The sequence below is a fragment of the Dermochelys coriacea genome, chromosome 11 (genome assembly GCF_009764565.3).
Source record: "Dermochelys coriacea isolate rDerCor1 chromosome 11, rDerCor1.pri.v4, whole genome shotgun sequence".
In the NCBI taxonomy this organism is placed as follows: Eukaryota; Metazoa; Chordata; order Testudines; family Dermochelyidae; genus Dermochelys; species Dermochelys coriacea.
This window is the reverse complement of record NC_050078.2, coordinates 45,863,799-45,881,161: the sequence shown is the minus strand read 5'-3', so window position 1 is coordinate 45,881,161 and position 17,363 is coordinate 45,863,799. Positions and strand designations below refer to the sequence as shown.

At 39.5% G+C, this 17,363-nt stretch overlaps 1 protein-coding gene across 1 annotated transcript in view; it reads left to right on the top strand.

The window, feature by feature from the left end:
* Window positions 1-17,363, top strand: part of TTN (titin) — a 311,927-nt gene that overhangs the window by 94,225 nt on the left and 200,339 nt on the right. Inside the window, exons 87-97 of the mRNA XM_043504858.1 lie at window positions 106-387; window positions 664-942; window positions 1,054-1,335; window positions 1,449-1,727; window positions 3,178-3,465; window positions 3,625-3,903; window positions 3,993-4,271; window positions 4,362-4,640; window positions 5,198-5,485; window positions 5,645-5,932; window positions 6,481-6,771. Of these exons, the coding sequence (XP_043360793.1) occupies window positions 106-387; window positions 664-942; window positions 1,054-1,335; window positions 1,449-1,727; window positions 3,178-3,465; window positions 3,625-3,903; window positions 3,993-4,271; window positions 4,362-4,640; window positions 5,198-5,485; window positions 5,645-5,932; window positions 6,481-6,771 (3,114 nt within the window). The remainder of the gene's footprint in view (window positions 1-105; window positions 388-663; window positions 943-1,053; window positions 1,336-1,448; window positions 1,728-3,177; window positions 3,466-3,624; window positions 3,904-3,992; window positions 4,272-4,361; window positions 4,641-5,197; window positions 5,486-5,644; window positions 5,933-6,480; window positions 6,772-17,363) is intronic.

Below are 17,363 nucleotides of genomic sequence, written 5' to 3'. Positions count from 1 at the left end.
TGCAAAAAAATACGCTGTCAGTTAGATATTTCACTGATTTCATCATTTTAATGAATCTGCAGTTTAGTGAATCCTCTTGTTTACTCTTGTCCTTTGGTTTCATAGAACCACCACGGTTTATTAAGAAGCTAGATTCCTCTAGAGTTGTGAAACAGCATGATTCCACTAGATATGAATGCAAAATAGGCGGTTCTCCAGAAATCAAAGTCATCTGGTACAAAGATGAAACTGAAATCCACGACAGCGAAAAATACAGAATGTCCTTCGTTGAGTCCATGGCAGTCATTGAAATGCGCAATCTCAGTGTGGAAGACAGTGGAGACTACACTTGTGAAGCTCGCAATGCAGCAGGCACTGCAAACACCAGTACTTCATTGAAAGTGAAAGGTCAGAACCCTGCTCCTCCCGATTTTGTCGGTTCCTTCTTTTAATCTGCCGTAGGAGGTTAATAAATCTTCTCTTCAGTCAGATAGGCGAGTGCTGCCTTCTGAGAACGCAGGGTATGGATTTTACCAGGGTTCTATGACATGGCTCTTATTGTGACTTGTGTCTTTACTCTTCCATATCAGTCTAACAGAGTGATAAAGTTTACTTTTTAAATGTTCTTTTCTCTGATATGTCCCCAACTGAATTAACAGAAACCCAAACTTCTTCTTTTCATAGAACCCCCTGTTTTCAGCAAGAAACCCCATCCAGTTGAGACTTTGAAAGGTTCTGATGTCCATCTTGAGTGTGAGCTTCGGGGCACTCCTCCGTTCCAAATCTCCTGGTATAAGGACAAAAGAGAAATTAAAAGTAGCAAGAAGTACAAAATCATGTCCGAGAACTACCTTGCTAGTATTCACATCCTTAGCCTGGGTGACTCAGAGGTCGGCGAATATCACTGTAAGGCCGTAAATGATGTAGGAAGTGACACTTGCATTTCCTCTATAACGCTAAGAGGTTTGTTTAATGATTTACACATCAGACATATTTCTAGTATCGTGTCAATCTCGTCACACTCCTCGTGCACTCGCCTTGTGCTTTTAACATGACGTATCTTCTCTTCACCAGCACCACCAATTTTTGTGAAGAAGCTCAGTGATTTCACTGCTGTAGCTGGGGACCCAGTTGAGCTGCAGGCCACAGTAGAAGGTGCCCAGCCCATTTCTGTTCTGTGGCTGAAAGACAAAGGGGAAATCGTTAGAGAAAGCGAAAATCTTTGGATTTCCTATTCAGAAAACGTTGCAACTCTACAGATTGGAAATGCGGAACCAGCTAGTGCTGGAAAATACATCTGTCAGATCAAAAATGACGCTGGAGTTCAGGAGTGCTTTGCCACTCTGTCAATTTTAGGTTGGTAACAAGGAAACAAAATAATATAAAATGATATTTTAACCTCACTTAACAAACTGATTGCATCTCTTGTCCTGTCATCAAATATGGCTGTGATTTACATCTCATTTCAGAACCTGCAGTCATTGTAGAGAAGCCCGGCGCAATGAAAGTCACCTCTGGAGACTCTTGTACTCTAGAATGCACAGTGGACGGCACACCGGAGCTTACTACTAGGTGGTTTAAGGATGGGAATGAGCTGTCTACTGATCACAAATACAAAATTAGCTTCTTCAACAAAGTGTCTGGGCTTAAGATCCTGAATGCAGTAGTAGAAGACAGTGGGGAGTATACTTTTGAGGTGAAAAACAGTGTTGGTCAGAGCAGGTGCACAGCTTCAGTGCGTGTTTCAGGTTAGTTGATTTAATATGTAAATTATCTTTGATTCTTACAATTTCTTTAAAAGGCGTAAAGGCTGATCATTCCCCACTCTGGCACTTGGAATGCAGAAGGTGGGGGCCCCGCAAGGATTTTAAAAATTAATACTGGCTACTCCAGGCTTGTATTAAACTCCCAAGGTCACAGCTTCTCTCTGACTTTGGATGGGTAGATGTTGCCACCACCCAAGTGCAAAAAAAACCCCTTGGGACCCAGGAAGGCACACTTGGAAATTCCTCCCTGTGGGGTACCCTCAAGTCCTTCCCCTCTCTCACCCCAGGAAGAACTGATAAAGAAAACAAAGGAAATCAGCTGTTGCCACCAGCTAATTAAAGAACCTATGCACACCTCTTAGTACATAAAAAAATCAATTATTTTCTTAATAAGGTAAATTTTATTGAAAACAAAAAAGAAGAAAACACATTTGGAATTTAGGCTTTTTGCTAGATTTAAAAAGAACCACTTATAAAGATTAAGCATCAGAATAACTTTCTTGGCGTCCAGTTTAAAGGTTACAAGTAAAACAAAAGCACCTGGGGTTAGCACAGGGGAGCCCACAAGCCTTACAAAATAAAAGAAATAAACCTAATCATGTTTCATAAACATTTCCTGATCTACTTACATATCTGGGGTTTCAAATAAGAAGTTCTAGGTATGAGCTGATGATTTTTCATACCTAGCTTAAAGCTTGCTCTCTCCAGAGAACAACCACAGATAGACAAAGGGGAAGTCTTTCCAATTATAAAAAGTTCTAGCCCTCCCATTGGCTCTTTTGGTCAGGTACCCACTCTCTTCCTTTTACCTATGGACTTGTTAACCCTTTACAGGTAAAGGGAGAACAGCTACTAACAGGGATTTTATAGATAATTGTCTAGCTGGGTGTCCATAAAAGGAAGCTGACCCCCCATTTATTTATCACAATGCCTTACAGAACACGCTGCTTCCTTCGGTGTTAGGTCAGGCTGTTGCCACTCTGGGAAGACTCATGGCTAATGTGATCTTAGGCACCCCACCTGGGCCCGCTAGTGTTGTGGAGATCATGGAGGCAGGGAGTTGGTTGAACCATTTTTCACCCGTCACGAAGATGAGGTTGTTGCTTGGGCTCAGTCTCACCAACTGAGTCTGCATGTCCCAGATGGTGCAGTACTGTTCTTCTCCTTATGAGGAAGTATTGAAAAAATAAAAGGAGAGAGGTGACTCTCAGAGCGGGTGAACGACAGCATAAGAGAGTAGCCTTCAACCCGTTCTTATCTTCTCTCAGTACCTCAGGACTCAGTGGGTTGAATTGTAGGCCTGTTTTGGATTCTCCCAAGCCAACGTAGGTGTGCCAGAGGAAAGTGCGGTGTTTCTGCTAGAAGCCTAGAAACCATCTCCCTTTTAAGTTATACTGTTGTAATATTTATAGCTGTGTTTTATCTTATACAGATCGCATTATACCGCCTTCTTTCACAAGAAAACTGAAAGAAACCAATGGTCTGTTGGGTTCCTCTGTTGTTCTGGAGTGTAAAGTATATGGGTCACCACCTATTTCTGTTTCCTGGTTCCATGACGGATATGAGCTCACCAGTGGAGACAAGTATCAGACAACCCTTACAGACAATGCTTGCTCTTTGAAAGTGAATGTACTAAAGGAATCTGATATGGGAACTTACTCATGCACAGCTAATAATATAGCCGGATCCGATGAATGCAGTGCATATTTGACTGTTAGAGGTTAGTATCTAGGACAAGGCAAGGCTTCCAGATATAAACTACTTTCTTTGTGGGTTGCTTACATTTTTGGGTCTGTTTATATGAGTCTAATCACCTTTGTTTGGTATGGGAATATTTACTCTTCATCAAAGTGCACTTCTCTTTTATGTGTGTCTTTAGAAGCTCCTTCTTTCGTGAAGAAACCTGATCCCCTGCAAGTTTTATCTGGGGCAAATATAATTTTTAACAGCATCCTAAAAGGCACCCCTCCACTGGATGTTAAATGGTTCAAAGGTAGCGTTGAGCTAGTACCGGGACATAGATGCAACATCTCCTTAGAAAATTCAGTTGCACAACTGGAGCTGTTTGACGTACAGCCACTCCAAAGTGGAGACTACACATGTCTAGTAATTAATGATGCTGGCAAAGTTTCTTGCGCAACACAACTCTTTGTAAAAGGTTTGTCCGGCTTGCAATTACATACATTTCTTTTAAAAAAATCTCTTGGTGTCAACTTTTAACTTTTATCTTCATAATGTTCACTGTAGAACCAGCCAAATTTGTGAAAAAAATGAATAATCTCAGTGTAGAGAAAGGAAAGCCAATAATCCTGGAATGCACGTACTCTGGTACCCCTCCGATTGCAGTCTTGTGGAAGAAAAATGGATTCGAAGTAGTGCATTCTGAAAAATGCAGCATCATCACCACGGAAACATCTGCCATACTGGAAGCACCCAGTAGTAAAATAGAAGATCAGGGACAGTACACTTGCCACATTGAGAATGATTCTGGAAGAGATCTTTGTCAAGCTGACGTCTCAGTATTAGGTGTGTCCTCATTCCCAAAAGGTCCTTTTTATTCTACTAGTCATTGTGATATTTAAATTTTGGAATTAATCATGTGTCTTTGTTCTTTAGAACCACCTTATTTTGTTACACGCTTGGAACCTGTTCAGGTGACAGTTGGGGATTCTGCGTCATTACAATGCCAAGTTGCTGGCACACCAGAAATTATTGTATCATGGTACAAAGGCGATACAAAACTAAGAGCAACTCCTACCTCTAAAATGCACTTTAAGAACAACGTTGCCACTTTGGTTTTCGGCCAGGTGGATAGCGGTGATAGTGGGGAGTATATCTGCAAAGCAGAAAACAGTGTTGGAGAAGCTTCTTCATCAGCTTTGCTTTCTGTTCAAGGTGAATAATTCATGTTAACACATTTAAAAGGTTCTTAGGGACACTCTGTGCCTCTATCTGACCAGCTAGAGACCACCCCTGTCCAGAACTCTCTAGGCATTGATTATCTTCCACTTGTGAAAGTCTGGCTGGAAAGTCATTCTCAATGCCAATCTTTAGTTAACCAGCTTTAACCAGCGCTCTCTCTAACGGATACAGGCTTCTGATTCTTTCCCTTCAGAATAGGGCATTCTTCCAGCTCTTTCCAATGTAGAAAATGTGAGACTATTAATCAAAACTTTAAAACCAGATTGACCGGTCGTCCAGAGCTCTCTCTTGATTCCAACCCCCAAGCGAAATGATCTAACAAATAGTCTCCTTGATTCTTTGTGGGCCTTTTACTGTTTGATATTAGGCAAATTGGTTGAAAACAATGACTGGATCTAACATTATCATCCTGTAAATCTGACCAATCTATACCACAATACAGTGTCCTCTTAATCAGTGCTTACTGGAGAATTCACCAAAGCTGGATAACTTCCCAAAACTTTCATTGTGCAATACTTCTTTCCTTGCAGAGCGCAAACTTCCTCCTTCATTCACACGAACTTTGAGAGACATTCATGAAACTATTGGTTTACCAGTTATATTTGATTGCGGTATAACTGGCTCAGAACCTATTGAAGTATCCTGGTCTAAAGATGGCGTACCTATCCACGATGGCTATAATGTGCAAACTTCCTTCTTAAATAACGTAGCAACTCTCCAGTTTTTGCAGACTGACAAAAGCCTTGCTGGGCAATACACTTGTACAGCTTCCAATGCTATCGGAACTGCTTCTTCCACTGCCAGGCTCGTGCTTACAGGTTGGTTATGAAATAATTTCCCTTTAACGTCACCAGGTCATTTTTTTCATTTCCATTCTCAACTTTAAAAAACAGGTGCAACATTTATTTAACAATATGCTTTAAACTAATGGAGCTCTTAAAAGCTATACGTGTTTTTCTGTTTCTTTCACCCTGTAGAAGGGAAGAATCCTCCATTGTTTGACATCCCAATTGTGCCCGTGGATGCTTTTGCTGGGGATAGTGCTGACTTCGAATGCCACATATCTGGAACACAACCAATTAAGATCACTTGGGCCAAAAATAAACAAGAGATACGGACTGGAGGAAAATACCAGATCAGTTATGTAGAAAACATAGCCCATTTGACAATTCTGAGTGCTGACAATTCAGACTCTGGAATGTATACGTGCCATGCTAGCAATGAAGTTGGAAAGGACTCGTGCGCAGCTCAGCTTAGTATTAAAGGTATTGCCTGATTCTGGTGTATGATGTGCACATTGAATTCCTTTAAATCTGAAAGAAATAAGTCATCTTGTTGCTATATAAATTTGACACCATCTTTTCCATCTGTGGATTAGGAATGTGTATTTTAAAACATTGATCAGGAGGGACCGAAAGTTTTTTGAAGTAAAGTGTAGGGAGAATTGATGAGTGGACATGATGTTTTCTTCAATCTTATTTTCTTTGCAACTTTGCAGACTTTGCCATCCGAAATGATTAATACAAAATTCTGGTTTGTTTCTCGTTGCTTATACCAAAAGTCCTGATTTCTTTAAAAAAGGTCATTTTTCTTAACTAGTGAAACTTCACATCCATTTACACTGTGTGGTGTTTTGGTGTTCTAAGAGTGGTGTCCTCTGTGTACGTTTTATAAACAATAGAGCCCGTTTTAAAATCTAAACAGTTTTTTAAACAACATATCGTCATAAAAGTATTTCTTGAAAAGACTTTTATTTAATTTTTTATTTTAAAATTTATTTTTACAATTTAAGGAGTATGTTCATTTCTTGCAGAAAGAAAAATTCCACCTAGTTTTACAAAGAAACTATCTGAAACGGTAGAAGAAACGGAAGGGAACACCCTTAAACTTGAGGGCCGTGTTTCTGGTTCTCGGCCTCTGACAGTTGCTTGGTATAAAAACAATCAAGAGATCTATCAGAGTCCTAATTGTGAAATATCTTTCCTGAACAACACCATACTTCTGCAAATTAAGGGCGCAGGGCAGGCTGATGCTGGCTTATATACCTGCAAAGTGTCCAATGAAGCAGGAAGTGTATTGTGTACTTCTTCCGTTGTTATTAAAGGTTAGTTAATTTCATGTTTTGCCTATCTGTAGTGTTAGCTTTTTTATCAGCATGTAAGTTGTCAATATGCGCCTTCCATAGCTAATCAAATACTTCTCACAATCAATCTTATTTTTAGGCCATATATAATTGTGTGTGAACAATATTAAATTCAGTACAGCACACACAATGAGATAACGGCAGCTATTTCTCCTTTAGATACTCAGGGACTTATGTATCTCAGAAGAGAATTGAGCACAATATGTCTATTCCTTTCTACTAATTAGAATGCCGTACTAATATTTCCTGCAGAATTCTACATTTCGTTTTTCGAATGGTTTTATACAAATCTTGCTGCTTTCAATACGTATTCATGGCGAATAATAACCCGACGCTGTGCATGTTATGAGTAGCTAGATCTCGACAATAAGCCATTAATTTTCCTGCCAATTTAACAATTTCAGGACCGCACCGGCAATATTTGCTCACTGAAGTGTGACAGATTTTTCCAGGACAACGTCAGCATTTTTTTAAAACCAGCTGAAAATTCTTTAGCCACTAATGCAAGAGTCACATAATCTGTTTTTATTTTATTTTATATTATTTTATTACTTTTTGCATATTATCCTTTTGGATCTATTCTTGCTTATATTGCATACATAATTCTGATTAACCATATGTCTGTGCAAGTCGATACCCTTAACAGGCATTCCTAGCATATTATATAATATGCTTAGAACATATTTTGTTAATTATTTATCATAATCTAGCTCTTATCACGCCTAGAGCAAACACATTGTCTACTTCATTGCATATCTTTCTCTTTCTTTAGCATTTGTTTTTCTCTCCTCTTTCCCCTGCTGTAATATGACGTGTGTCATATGTTAAAGTAATAGTAAAGACTACATTATTCATAAAAATGGATTGAGTACCTACGCTCCACGTTATTTTATCTTTTATATTATGCCTATGGTGTGCTCTTCTTGACCCCAGTCTTGCATTTAAAACACAGCAGGGATTTGAAACATTTAACACTTGTTTCTTTTTACCTATATTAATGTCAATAACTTTACTCTTTTGCCTTTTCCACCAATCGCATCCTCTCTGTCCCTCATTCTTGCTGTCGTGGGCAACCAGGATGGGATCGAGACTCCAGTTGAAACACAAAAGCAAGAAATTCATTTCATATGGTTCAAGTCAGACTAAAAGTTGCTTTAAGATTTGTGATGATGATTGATGATGTAAACAGTGGCATCTGCTGTGAACTATGAATTAAGGTTGTAAAAACAGAACAGGTTTTATATCTTTAGAGAGATAAAAATGTGACATCCCATAATATCCATCAAATCTCTACTAAATTTCTTTTCATGGAGTCGCAGTTTTGCTATGCAAGATGTGCAGCTTTTCCTTCACTTTTGGAAGGATGAGAACAAATCTATCTCTATCTAAATTTGCACAGCTGGGGCGGTGTGCTGTGGTAGCATTGGGTTTAGCAGTTAATTGCTTTGGTAGTGTATTGCATATTAGATCTTTTAAAAGCTACTTAAACAATTTTTGCAGAATGGCAGTTGTGCTTTAATTTTAATTCTCTTTAAGAAGGAGTGCAAATATAATACTGCATTGAGAGAAGATAGCATATGTCTAGGTTTCTTCGTGCATGCTTGTGAAAAAGTATGCTTTTAGTACTATTTTTATTTCCCCAAACTGTGTGCAATTGGTATTCCCGGAAACCAGACCTGTATGTATTAACATAAATTGCTGATCATTGTTTTCTTGTAGATTTAACTTCCTTGTTAGAGTTAAGAATTTATTAATCTATTGCCTTTCTCTTATATTCATGATATACGTTTCTTTCTTGATTATTTACTAAATATTTTCCTGTTCTGTTCTCTCGACTTTACCATGAGATTTAACCGATTAGACGGCTTTCTCTTCTTTCAGAACCAGCAGTAATTTTAGAGAAGCCAGAACCGATGTCAGTTACGGCTGGGAATTCTTTTACATTAGAGTGCACAGTGGGTGGAACACCAGAACTCATTACAAAGTGGTTTAAGGATGGAAGAGAACTACAGAGCGGCCGCAAATATCAAATCACCTTTTCCAACAAAGTAGCTGCACTGAAAGTTCTTTCTGCGGACGCGGGAGACAGGGGGCTGTATACATTTGAAGTGAAAAACGAAGTTGGTGAAAGTAGCTGTACATCCTCGGTTGATGTTTCAGGTTAGCTGGCTACTACCTTAGTTGTCATTTAGTGCTGTCTTCTCTTTTAACAGATCTTTCCCTTTTTAATTAAAAACCAACCAACCAACCCGCCAACCCGTGGTTTTGTCGCCTTTTCCTTCGCAGATCGCATTGTCCCTCCTTTTTTCACAAGGAAGTTAAAGGAAACATGCGGGGTGCTGGGTTCCTCAGCGCTGCTGGAGTGCAAAGTTTCGGGCTCACCGCCCATTTCAGTCGCCTGGTTCCAAGATGGAAATGAGATTGTTAGTGGAGACAAATATGAAGTCTCATTTTCAGACGACGTCTGTGGTTTGAAACTGAACGCACTGGACTCATCAGATACCGGACCTTACACCTGTGCCGCGGCAAATGCCGCTGGATCTGATGAATGCAGTGCCTTTTTCACCGTACAAGGTCAGTAAAAGATGGCCCAGGTGCCGCAGGCAAAATGCTTCCTCCATTTGCTGCTATTTCTTCCTTCGCAATTTTCTTCCAGGCCGCCTATAAATCTTCAGCCAAACTCTGATTTGGTTTTCATCTTCAGACGTAACGGTCATACTAATTTGTTTCTGTGTCTTAACTTCTTTATGTATATCTAGAACCACCCTCATTTGCGAAGACACCCGATCCCGTGGAAGTTCTACCTGGGATGAGTGTAACATTCACAAGTCTCATAAAAGGAACGGCTCCGTTCAAAGTTAACTGGTTTAGAGGCATCAGGGAACTTGTGTCAGATAGTACCTGCAACATCTCTTTGGAGGATACCGTTGCAGAACTGGAATTGTATGAAGTAGAACCATTCCACAGCGGAGATTACACCTGTCGAGTCACTAATGATGCTGGCAGTGCGTCTTGTACCACTCATCTTTTTGTAAAAGGTCTGTCTCGATTGCTGCTATTGTTCTTATTCTTATTAATGTGTGTGTGTGTGCGCGCAAACATTTGTGAATATTTCCCCCCTCTTCTATTTGACTTTTTCCTTCCATTTTGTAGAGCCAGCAACCTTTGTGAAGAAATTAAGCGATTTCAGTGTAGAGCAAGGGAAATCCATACTTCTGGAAAGCACATACAAAGGAACTCCTCCTATTTTGGTAACATGGAAAAAGAATGGCTTCCACATAACACAATCCCAGAGATGTAGTATAACAACTACCGAAAAATCGGGCATACTGGAAATTCCTAACAGTACAAAAGATGATGAAGGGGAATACACATGCGAGGTTGCCAATGATGCTGGAGCAGATATTTGCCAGGGCCAAATATCAATCCTAGGTGTGTTGCTATCTCAGATTCCATAATCACTCTTGTATTAATAATGGTCATTATAAGATTTGCTCTCTTTTCTGTGATGCTGATTGCGATCATTTGTGCTTTAGAACCGCCTTATTTTGTTACACACTTGGAACGTGTAGAGGTGACAATCGGGAAGCCCGCATCTTTTCAGTGCCAAATTGCTGGGACCCCGGAAATCAAAGTCTCCTGGTACAAGGAAGATACAAAACTAAAATCGACTCCTACTTATAAAATGTACTTCAAAAATAATGTGGCCACGCTAGTTTTCAGCCGGGTGGAGAGCAGTGACCTTGGAGAATACGTCTGCAAAGCAGAAAACAGTGTTGGCTTTGCTTCTTCCACAGCTCTGCTCACTGTTAAAGGTGATGGGTTCATTTCAGATATTTCCGTAATGACTCTTTATAGTAACAAGCTTATCGTAAATGCAAATTGTCTCCAGGTTGGCAGGAGGCCTTATTTCCTACTTATTTTCTTGCAGACCGTAAGTTTCCACCGACCTTTGCAAGAAAACTAAAAGACATTCAGGAGACTGTTGGTTCTCCCGTTACCTTTGATTGTCGCATAAATGGCTCGGAACCTATTCAGGTGTCATGGCACAAGGATGGGGTGCTATTACACGATGATGATAACGTGCAAACAACGTTCTTAAATAACGTAGCAACTCTTCAGATCTTGCAGACAGACATGACTCATTGCGGCCAATACTCGTGCTCAGCTCACAATGCTCTTGGGACTGCTTCTTCCAGTGCCAAGCTCCTTCTCACAGGTTGGTAGCTGCTAAATCTTGTTCTGGCCATTGGCTTTAAACAAACAGAAGACCCTGCGATGTTGCGTAATGCCAACGATCCAACTCCGTGGCGGTGAAGCAGCAGCTGTGAGAGTTATGTTGTTTCTTTCCATTTTAGAGCGTCTGAGACCTCCTGTCTTTGATGTGAAACCTGAACCTATTGAGGTGACTCTTGGAGCAAGTGGTTCCTTTAAATGCCACGTCACCGGATCGGCTCCACTAAAAGTCACTTGGGCAAAAGATAACAGAGATATCCGTCCTGGGGGCAACTACAAGATCACCCTGGTGGAAAATACAGCCAGCTTGACGGTTCTAAAAGTAGGCAAAGGAGACTCTGGACTATACACTTGTTCTGCGAGCAACAATGCTGGAAAGGATTCTTGCGCAGCCCAGCTAAATGTGAAAGGTATTTAAGAAATGCAATGCTTTGTTGTCTTCTTTCCAAGCGTTTTACCGTGTTAAAGAAACAGAACAACGCCGAGCTTCTTCTTCTATCTTTGAAACGGTACAAAACTGAAAGCATTCAATCGACTTAAAATGAGATCCTTTTGTTTTCCCAATGAGATGAGGTAGAGCAAACACATTGTCCAGGATTTTGACAGCAGTAATTTTCACCTTTATGGTTATTTTATGACTGAATCATATTGCATCTTGATCCCTGACGCGATGGCTGAGCAAAATCCTTCTACCTCCTAAAGGCAAATTCTCCTCTCCCACACCGAGAGTCTATTAGAATATGAACATTTGAGCAACTGACAGTAGCTAGGGACACGCACATTTTTTCTCCACCAGCACTCTGGTCATAGTATAGTATGTGGATTCTTCAACCTATGTATCTCTATATTTTATGATCAGAATAATCTACGCTGGTGTAAACTATACCGGTACATTAGGGATTTTCACCATTGCAGTTTCCTTCATGTGGGCAGGGCCTTTGTGTTTATAACAGTTGTTATGGCTCTGTAATTCCCATTGATCCTTAAACAGAATGAGTGTAGGATAAGTCTCTTAAAAGTGTGTGCTTTTTTTCCCTTAAAGATAATTGTAGATAGTATTAACATGTGTTTATTTGTTAGGGCTCTTAATTAATTGCAGTTAACTCAAGTGATTAACACATAAGAAATTAACTTGGTTTTTAAAAAATAGACCTGATTAATTGCAGTTTTAAGGCACTGTTAAACAATAATAGAATACCAATTTAAATTTATTATAAATATTTTGGATGTTTTTCTATGTTTTCAAATATATTGATTCCAATTACAACACAGAATACAGAGTGTGCAGTGCTCACTTTATATTATTTTTATTACAAATATTTACACTGTAAAAAAAGATAAACAAAATAAATAGTATTTTTCAGTTCATGTCTTAGGAATAATGTAGTGCTATCTCTTCATTGTGAAAGTCCACCTTACAAATGTAGAATTATTTTTTTCACATAACTGAACTCAAAAACAAAACAATGTAAAACTTCAGAGCCTACAAGTCCACTCAGTCCTACGTCTTGTTTGGCCAATAACTAAGACAAACAAGTTTGTTTACAGTTAAGGGAGATAATGCTGCCTGCTTCTTATTCACAATGTCACATGAAAGTGAGAACACATGTTCACATGGCACTATTGTAGCCAGTGTTGCAAGGTATTTACATGCCACATGTGCTAAACATTGGTAAATGTAAAAAGCTTAAACACAGACTTTATATATAAACACTTTATTCATACACTTTTGCCCAAAAGGTCAATCAGGGAACAGACTTTAGCCATATATATATATACGCTAGGACTAAGCTACACAGCATATACATACACACCAGGGATCTATACACTAAACAATATAGCAAATATATATATATAATATATAATTCTCTTCCATACATATAACATGGACAGAATTCAATATAAATTTCTGTCACGGTCAAAGTCACAAATCAGCTGAAATCTAGTATGGAACTTCCAAAGAGCAAATTTCTGATGTAAATTTGGCATTTTAAGACGCTGTCACCCACAGTAAGAGTTGAATATTTCAGTGAATCCAGTTAATATTTTGTGTGCAGTAGCTGTTTGAAAGTCTGGGTACATGATATATAAATTACTGAATTGTAGCTGAGGGTAATTCTTATATCTAAATGTTCTTGTAAGTTATATATATGGCAATTTAGTAAACAATAATCTTCCTGCAAAATAAATATGTCCAAATCTTTGCAAGGAACTCGGGAAATCATTCTACATATTACACAGATCACTGGCAAAGACGTACAAAGAAACTCCCCTGGTTTTGTTTGTTATGTATGCTATGTGTTTGTTTTTGTCATGCTGCTACCAGACATATCACGGGCTAGTGTAAATTCACATTCTGTAGATGTTTGTACTCTTCCCCCACCATGCAAAAAAATACGCTGTCAGTTAGATATTTCACTGATTTCATCATTTTAATGAATCTGCAGTTTAGTGAATCCTCTTGTTTACTCTTGTCCTTTGGTTTCATAGAACCACCACGGTTTATTAAGAAGCTAGATTCCTCTAGAGTTGTGAAACAGCATGATTCCACTAGATATGAATGCAAAATAGGCGGTTCTCCAGAAATCAAAGTCATCTGGTACAAAGATGAAACTGAAATCCACGACAGCGAAAAATACAGAATGTCCTTCGTTGAGTCCATGGCAGTCATTGAAATGCGCAATCTCAGTGTGGAAGACAGTGGAGACTACACTTGTGAAGCTCGCAATGCAGCAGGCACTGCAAACACCAGTACTTCATTGAAAGTGAAAGGTCAGAACCCTGCTCCTCCCGATTTTGTCGGTTCCTTCTTTTAATCTGCCGTAGGAGGTTAATAAATCTTCTCTTCAGTCAGATAGGCGAGTGCTGCCTTCTGAGAACGCAGGGTATGGATTTTACCAGGGTTCTATGACATGGCTCTTATTGTGACTTGTGTCTTTACTCTTCCATATCAGTCTAACAGAGTGATAAAGTTTACTTTTTAAATGTTCTTTTCTCTGATATGTCCCCAACTGAATTAACAGAAACCCAAACTTCTTCTTTTCATAGAACCCCCTGTTTTCAGCAAGAAACCCCATCCAGTTGAGACTTTGAAAGGTTCTGATGTCCATCTTGAGTGTGAGCTTCGGGGCACTCCTCCGTTCCAAATCTCCTGGTATAAGGACAAAAGAGAAATTAAAAGTAGCAAGAAGTACAAAATCATGTCCGAGAACTACCTTGCTAGTATTCACATCCTTAGCCTGGGTGACTCAGACGTCGGCGAATATCACTGTAAGGCCGTAAATGATGTAGGAAGTGACACTTGCATTTCCTCTATAACGCTAAGAGGTTTGTTTAATGATTTACACATCAGACATATTCCTAGTATCGTGTCAATCTCGTCACACTCCTCGTGCACTCGCCTTGTGCTTTTAACATGACGTATCTTCTTTTCACCAGCACCACCAATTTTTGTGAAGAAGCTCAGTGATTTCACTGCTGTAGCTGGGGACCCAGTTGAGCTGCAGGCCACAGTAGAAGGTGCCCAGCCCATTTCTGTTCTGTGGCTGAAAGACAAAGGGGAAATCGTTAGAGAAAGCGAAAATCTTTGGATTTCCTATTCAGAAAACACTGCAACTCTACGGATTGGAAAAGCAGAACCAGCCAGTGCTGGAAAATACATCTGTCAGATCAAAAATGATGCTGGAGTTCAGGAGTGCTTTGCCACTCTGTCAGTTTTAGGTTGGTAACAAGGAAACAAAGCAATATAGAATGATATTTTAACCTCACTTAACAAACTGATTGCATCTCCTGTCCTGTCATCAAATATGGCTGAGATTTGCATCTCATTTCAGAACCTGCAGTCATTGTAGAGAAGCCTGGCGCAATGAAAGTCACCTCTGGAGACTCTTGTACTCTAGAATGCACAGTGGATGGCACACCGGAGCTTACTACTAGATGGTTTAAGAATGGGAAAGAGCTGTCTACTAATCAGAAATACAAAATTAGCTTCTTCAACAAAGTGTCTGGGCTTAAGATCCTCAATGCAAGAGTAGAAGACAGTGGGGAGTATACTTTTGAGGTGAAAAACAGTGTTGGTCAAAACAGGTGCACAGCTTCAGTGCGTGTTTCAGGTTAGTTGATTAATTTGTGGATTATATTTGATTCTTACAATTTCTTTAAAATGGGTTACACAACACATTGCTTCCTTCGGTGTCATGTCATGCTGCTGCCACTCTGGGAAGACTCACTGCTAATGTGACCTTAGGCACCCTATGTGGGCCCACTGGTGTTGCAGAGATCATGGAGGGGGGGAGTAGGTTGAAGCCTGCATCACATTTTACACCCATCAAAAAGATGAGCTGTTTCTTGGGATCAGTCTCATCAACTGAGTCTGCATATCCCAGATGATGCAGTACTGATGTCCTCCTTATGAGGAATTATTGAAAAAATAAAAGGAGAAAGGTGATCCTCAGAAGGGGTGAGCTGACAGATTTCGAGAGTATCCTACAATCCTTATATTCTCTCAGTTCCTCAGGCTTCAATGTTTTGAACTGTAGGCCTACTTTGGATTCTCCCATGCAAACGTAGGTGTGTTAGAGGAAAGTGCCGTGTTTTTGCTAAATGCCTGGGAACCATCTCTCTTTTAAGTTATAGAGTTATAAATAGCTGTGTTTTATCCTATACAGATCGCATTTTACCTCCTTCTTTCACAAGAAAACTGAAAGAAGTCAGTGGTCTCTTGGGTTCATATGTTGTCCTGGATTGCAAAGTGTCTGGGTCACCACCTATTTCTGTTTCCTGGTTCCATGACGGACTTGAGGTCACTAGTGGAGACAAATATCAGACGACTCTCACAGACAATACTTGCACTTTGAAAGTGAACACATTAGAGGAATCCGATATGGGAAATTATTCATGCACAGCTACTAATATAGCAGGATCTGATGAATGCAGTGCATATTTGACTGTTAGAGGTTAGTATCTAGAACAAGGCAGGGCTTCCAGATATAAACTACTTTCTTTGTGGGTTGCTTACATTTTTGGGTCTGTTTATATGAGTCTAGTAACCTTTGTTTCGTATGGAAATATTTTACTCTCCATCAAAGTGCACTTCTCTTTTATGTTTGTCTTTAGAACCTCCTTCTTTCATGAAGAAACCTGATCCCTTGCAAGTTTTATCTGGGGCAAATATAACTTTTACCAGTATCCTTAAAGGCACCCCTCCACTGGATGTTAAATGGTTTAGAGGTAGCATTGAACTAGTACCAGGACACAGATGCAACATCTCCTTGGAAAATGTGGTTGCAGAACTGGAGCTGTTTGATGTACAGCCACTACAAAGTGGAGACTACACCTGTCTGGTTACTAATGAGGCTGGCAAAATTTCTTGCACAACACAGCTCTTTGTAAAAGGTTTGTCAGGCTGGAAATTTCACACATTCCTCTTTAAAAAAATCTCTTGGTGTCATCTTTTAACATTTATCTTCATATCATTCACTATAGAACCAGCCAAATTTGTGAAAAAAATGAATAATCTCAATGTGGAGAAAGGAAAACCATTAATTCTGGAATGCACATACTCTGGTACCCCACCAATTGCAGTCTTGTGGAAGAAAAATGGAGTTGAAGTAACTCATTCTGCCAAATGCAGCATCACCACTACAGAAACTTCTGCCATACTGGAAGTTCCCAGTAGTAAAATAGAAGATCAGGGACAATACACTTGCCACATTGAGAATGATTCTGGGCAAGATAATTGTCATGCTGCAGTCTCAGTATTAGGTGTGTCCTCATTCCACAAAGAATCTTTTTTATACTAATGGTCATTGTGGTATTTAAATTTTGTTACTAATGATGTGTCTTTGTTCTTTAGAACAACCTTATTTTGTTACACGCTTGGAACCTGTTCAGGTGACAGTTGGGGATTCTGCGTCATTACAATGCCAAGTTGCTGGCACACCAGAAATTATTGTATCATGGTACAAAGGCGATACAAAACTAAGAGCAACTCCTACCTCTAAAATGTACTTTAAGAACAATGTTGCCACTTTGGTTTTCAGCCAGGTGGATATTGGTGATAGTGGGGAGTATATCTGCAAAGCAGAAAACAGTGTTGGAAAGGCTTCTTCATCAGCTTTGCTTTCTGCTCAAGGTGAATAATTCATGTTAACACATTTAAAAGGTTGTATAACTAAAGGGTTGTTTTTTTCAGTAAAGAAAAGTATTTTCTTAGGAACATTCTGTTCTTCTAACTGACCAGTTAGAGATCACCCCTGTCTAGAATCCCTTAACCATTGATTACCTTCCTCCAGTGAAAGTCTGGCTGGAAATTCATT